At 42.7% G+C, this 6,000-nt stretch overlaps 1 protein-coding gene across 3 annotated transcripts in view; it reads right to left on the bottom strand.

Annotated features, from left to right (window-relative positions):
• Positions 1-434: 434 nt before the first annotated feature.
• Positions 435-6,000, bottom strand: part of LOC117511000 (UDP-glucuronosyltransferase 2A1-like) — a 45,147-nt gene continuing 39,581 nt past the window's right edge. For all 3 annotated transcript variants that reach the window (XM_034170933.1, XM_034170932.1, XM_034170934.1), the window contains exons 5-6: positions 1,414-1,633; positions 435-776 (exon numbers count right to left, since the gene is read on the bottom strand). In XM_034170933.1, the coding sequence (XP_034026824.1) occupies positions 491-776; positions 1,414-1,633 (506 nt within the window). In that variant the 3' untranslated portion in view covers positions 435-490. The remainder of the gene's footprint in view (positions 777-1,413; positions 1,634-6,000) is intronic.

Raw genomic sequence — 6,000 nt, 5'->3', positions numbered from 1 at the left:
TAGTTAGGGCTGGATCGGGTGACCCTGGACCATCCCTTGGTTATGTTGCTTTAGACGTAGACTGTGGGGGGTTCCCATGATGCACTGTTTCTTTCTTTTTTTGCTCCGTATGCATCACTCTGCATTTAATCATTAGTGATCGATCTCTGCCCCCCTTCTCGGCATGTCTTTTTCCTGGTTCTTTCCCTCAGCCCCAACCAGTCTCAGCAGAAGACTGCCCCTCCCTGAGCCTGGTTCTGCTGGAGGTTTCTTCCTGTTAAAAGGGAGTTTTTCCTTCCCACTGTGGCCAAGTGCTTGCTCATAGGGGGTCGTTTTGACCGTTGGGGTTTTTCATGGTTATTGTATGGCCTTGCCTTGCAATATGGAGCGCCTTGGGGCAACTGTTTGTTGTGATTTGGCGCTATATAAGAAAAAAGTTGATTGATTGATTGATTAATTGTTTACTCCAAGCAGGTTTTTGCTGTCTCAGACTAGGTTTCAGATGAACCAGTTACTCATCTTTTCTCTTCTTTTTCCCTTTTTTCCCACAGCACCTCCATAAGCAGTACCTGCAGGTTTTGACAAATAGCAGAACAAGGAGAAAAACAACAGCAAGGATAAAGGCCAGAACATCCAGACTGTGGTACTGGTACCAGGTGAGCTCATGAGCCTGGACTCTTAAGTGCTTGGCCCCTTTATTCCTTATGGTGAACTCAATCCAGAATACAGCCTCATCCAGAGGACCAATGGGTCTGTCGTGGTGAATCCTGGAGAGTCGCATGATATTCTCCTTGTACCTGTTAATGTAGTTATATAGAAGTAAAAATTACATTCTTTGAAAGCCCAAAAAAATTAAATGTAGCAAGAGGGCAAAAAGCCATATATTGATTTAATGATCTGTTGGTTAACTTGAAGCTTCTTTTCTGTAAAAAACTAACCTTTGATTACGTCGATACTCGTAACCTTTGATCAAACTGTAAATGCTTAGTTATGTGTGTCTATGTACAAAATAAGAAACAGATCAGCAGATTTTCAACAAAACCCAGTAGAGCTATTCCTTTGGCACATGTCTTTGAGTAGATTGGTCAAAGGGAAAGATTGTTAGAAAGATAGCTGCATTTTCTAGGATACATCCACAGCTAATAAGGTTAGCACTTATATCAGTCATTAATGTATTTGTAATCAAATTGCATGAGTGATGGTTTGATAATGTGTCCCACACAATTATACAGCACAGTGTGATGTGCGCGCTCCCCAATGCTTTTCATTCTGGCTTTTGTAACTTTCATACATTTCGCTAAGCCTGGTCAACACGTCTCATCTTACCTCAAGTTAAGCCACTTTCAGAATCTCATTTAACATACAGCAGTAAAATACTCAATATGTTCATGACAGCACCGTTGAAACAAATTCAATGAATCACTGACAACTTACGATTTGTCATTGATTACAGCTGTGATGGCATCTCTTAGGTCCTCTGTCTTCATGAAGTTTAGGTTTATAATAATTGCAGTTCCCTTGGCCTTCATATGGACCATGTTGTCAGGCTGGTCACCAAACATGGGGATACCCACCATCGGGACTCCGTGATAGATGGCCTCATAAATTCCATTTGTGCCACCATGTGTGACAAAAGCTCTGGCCTTAGGGTGACCTGATTGAATCACAAAAACACATGAAATATAAAACATTACTCTCTCCAGATAGAAACAGGATGCACTTGAGCTCAATGTTGAGCTTCATGGCAAAGGCTGAATACTTACTATACACACAGTTTTTCTAGTATTATCATTATTATTATTTATTGCTATTCTGTTATTCTTATCAGCATCATTATTTTATATTATTATTTTGTCATTTGATTTTTAAATGGCCCACAATGGAAATAAGTTTTTTTTTACTTTCTTGTATCATCCATGTATTTTTAATGTATTTACAATTATATTATGTACTTACATTGAACTTACTAAATAAAATCATGCAGGCACGCATACACGTACACAGACACCACTTCGCTTTTAATATATAGATGATTTGCCTCCCCCTGCTGGAATGGTGTGTGAGTCCAGAATGTAATTATCAATGTCCATTGTTCAGTGTTGTCAGCTAATAGATGTAGTTTCTCCAAAAATAGTAGTCCTACCAATGTTCCGTTTTGGCAACATTCATCCTTGACCCAAAATTCATAAGCATACCAAACAGCAAATGTCAGCTGTCCCCAGTTTCTCTGTGAACGAAAGTAGGTACACACCTATGCACGCACGTACACACATACATACATGTACACAGATGCCACATCATTTTTAATCTATAAATGTTTTACTGCCCCCTGCTGGAATGGCATGTGAGTCCAGAATTTAATTAGCAACATCCACTGTTCAGTGTTGTTAGCTAATATCCATAGTTTCTCCAAAAATATTAGTCCTATCAATGTTCCATTTTGGCGACATTCATCCTTGACCCAAAATACATAAGCATACCAAACAGCAAATGTCAACTCTCCCCAGTTTGTCCGTGGTCAAATTTATACACACGCACGCATGCGTACACGTACACAGAGACCACTTGGCTTTTAATATATAGATGATTTACCACCCCCTGCTGGAAAGGCATGTGTATCCAGAATTTAAATGTCCATTCCTCACTGGTGTTAGCTAATATCCTTAATTTCTCCAAAATATTAGCCCTATCAACTTTCCATTTTTGCGGTGTTCATCCTTGACCCAAAATACATAAGCATACCAAATGACAGATGTCAGCTCTCCCCAGTTTCTCCATGATTGAAGCCTTAACGCACGCATACAGAGGCCACTTGGCTTTTAATGTATGTATAGCAATCGATACTCAGTAACTCCTGTCAAATTTGCGTCTGAATGTTGATTTGGCACAAGTTCTACACGAGATGAACTTTCTGCACTGAAACCAAGTGCACTAATGTTTCTGTGTAGGCTCTCAGTTGTCCAGGTGGTTTCCATAGTAGAGAAGCTTGAATCTTCGACTGGACTGAGGACATGAGGACGTCAAAAAAAAGATAGCTAACTTTAGAAACCACTTAAGATTTCACCTGAGATGCAAACAAAACAATGTTATTCCCAAATGCATGAAGCAAAAGGCACTAGAAGCAGGTCACACAGCAGAAAAGATCCAGCACAGTTACCTTAGGAGGATTTTGGGTCTTAGAATTAGAAGGCTTCATTTTAAAATATTAGACCTCCAAAATAATCTTGATAGTCTTCACAAAAGGTTAGAAACCTTAGTGGGGGAAGAGGTCCATAATAAGATCACAAAGTTCATAGTTAAAATTCAAATGGCTGAGCATTTAAAAAGTAAGGAGCGGCAAATCAGGAAGTTTCACAACCTTTTAGTGCAGAAAAGGTACTTTCAGTGGGAGTAGTTTTAAAGACACACCCAGACAAATTAGTGACAACAAGGAAAATTGGGTAAAGAATGTGTCCGACAGGGTTCTTACACAGACAGAAAAGGATGTGCTCGCTAAAGGACTAAATTTCTCAGTGACCCCTAAACATATACCGACAGTAGATTACATCACTGCAGTAGAGTCAGCCATTAAACATAACAGTGTCAGAGTCACAAGCTGGGGACCTCCGACTAAGAGTCACAGCAGTGCTGAACAGTGCTAAGCCTCCTCTGTCCAACATCACAGGAGAAGAACAGAAAGCTTTGTCAGCACTGCAGAACAGCACTGCAGACCAAAGCATCCTTATCCTGCCAGCAGATAAAGGCAGATGGTAGAGAAGCTTGAATCTTCGACTGGACTGGGTTGCTTGACGCGAGGACGTTTCGCTTCAAAGTCAAAGGCAGATGCACGGTGGTCCTGAACACATCGGACTACGAGGCCAAGATCAACAACTTGCTCAGTGACTCCAGTACATACGAACGTCTGAAGAGAGACCCCACGAGCGACTATAAGAAGAAAATCATTAGCTACCTCCAAAACCTGGAGAAAGAGGGACTCATTGACAGACAGACATACTACAGACTGTACCCTGGGGATGCCACTCCATGCATCTATGGACTGCCCAAAATCCACAAACAGGACGTGCCACTCAGACCTATTATATGTAGCACAGATTCCATCACATACAATTTGGCCAAGCACCTCAAGTGGATTTTGGCTGCTCTAGTGGGTAACTCAGACCACCATGTGGAGAACACACAAGATTTTGTGAACAAGATCAAGGACCTGCAGCTGGAGGCAGATGAAACTATGGTGTCATTTGATGTGACATCGTTGTTCACCTGCATCCCCACCGCTGAGGCCATCTCAGCTGTGAGGCAGAGACTGCTGGAGGATGTGTCTCTACTTGAAAGGACCAAACTCACACCAGACCACATCTGCCAACTCTTGGAGATCTGTCTTAACACCACGTTTTTCCTGTTTAGGGGGAATTACTACAGGCAGATCCATGGTTGTGCGATGGGGTCTCCGGTATCCCCCATTGTGGCCAATCTGTACATGGAGCGAGTGAAGAAGACAGCCTTGACGTCTTTCACGGCATCTCTCCCAGTCACTGGTTCAGATATGTCGATGACACATGAGTTAAAATCAAGCAACAGGAGGTTGAGGACTTTACAGAACACATCAACTCGGTGGATTCCAATATCAAGTTCACACGTGAGGATGCCAGAAACAACCATTTAGCCTTCTTGGACTGTGATGTTACGATTGGAGAGAACAGGCAGCTCCAGACAGGGGTTTACAGAAAACCCACTCACACTGACCAATATCTGCTCTTTGGCTCAAACCACCCCCTTGAACACAAGCTCGGGGTGATCAGGACTCTTCAGAGCCCTACAGGTGCCCACAACTGCAGAGGGAAGGGCTAAAGAACAACAACTTGTACGGAAAGCCCTCACAGTATGTGGGTACCCACGATGGTCCCTGGACAAAGTGCAGAAGTCACAGAAAACAAAGAGACCAGATAGACAGGAGACGGAGACAAGAAGAAGAGGAGTGTCTCTCCCTTATTTAGCAGGAGTAGGGGAAAAACTACAGAGGATCTTCAGACAGCACAAAATCCCAGTTTACTTTAAAACGGTTAACACCTTGAGACAGAAATTAGTTCACCCTAAGGACAGGATCCCTAGTTACAAACAGAGCAATGTAGTGTATTCTATCAGATGTCAGGAAAACTGTGATGAACACTACATATTTGAGACTAAGCAACCTTTACACAAAAGGCTATACCAGCACCGCAGAGAGGGCGCAAATGGACCTCAGTCTGCAGTTCATCTCCACCTTAAAGACACTAATCACACGTTTGAGGACAAGGAAGTTAAAATCTTAGCCAGAGAGAAGAAATGGTTTGAGAGAGGGGTCAAAGAGGCATTCTATGTGAAATGGTTGAAACCCAGCCTTAACCGGGGAGGGGGTCTGAGACACGCTTTGTCCCCTGTTTACAATGGGGTACTCAGGTCAAAGCAGTTTCAGTCTTTTGTTCTTGGTAATGAGTCATTCACGTCATCAGGAGAGTCGTCAAGGGAGCCATCAGGAGAGGCTTCCGTCCCATCATCAGGAGGGACAGCTGCCCTGTCATTAGGAGAGTGCTTACCAGAGCACAATAGGTGCTAATTAGAGCTATTGTTTAGTCACCAGCCTATAGCAGTCGGCCTCTCGGTAGGAGGGGACTGGTTAGGTTTAAAACTCCAGCTTTTGTGGCTTCTGTTTTATTCTTCTCTACAAGAGTCAAGACAGAAGTCAGACTACCAGAGCAAGAATTTTAGCTGAGGAAGCTTCTGCGATTTGAAGTGAAACGTCCTCGCGTCAAGCAACCCAGTCCAGTCGAAGATTCAAGCTTCTCTACAAGTGCACTAACCACTTGCCCATCACCCCACAGTAATTGATGGATTACTTGATACTTGACATCTTAAGCACAACTCCTCCTAAACTGTTCTAGTTGGTTATAGTGTCTGCTGGAACAATGACTGCCTGAAGCAATATAGAAATATTGACTGCACAGTAGCTCATCCTGCTGCTTTCCGAGAAACAATCTTGACATG

Source organism: Thalassophryne amazonica, chromosome 5 (genome assembly GCF_902500255.1).
Source record: "Thalassophryne amazonica chromosome 5, fThaAma1.1, whole genome shotgun sequence".
NCBI lineage: Eukaryota > Metazoa > Chordata > Actinopteri > Batrachoidiformes > Batrachoididae > Thalassophryne > Thalassophryne amazonica.
This window is presented reverse-complemented; position numbering and strand designations above follow the sequence as displayed.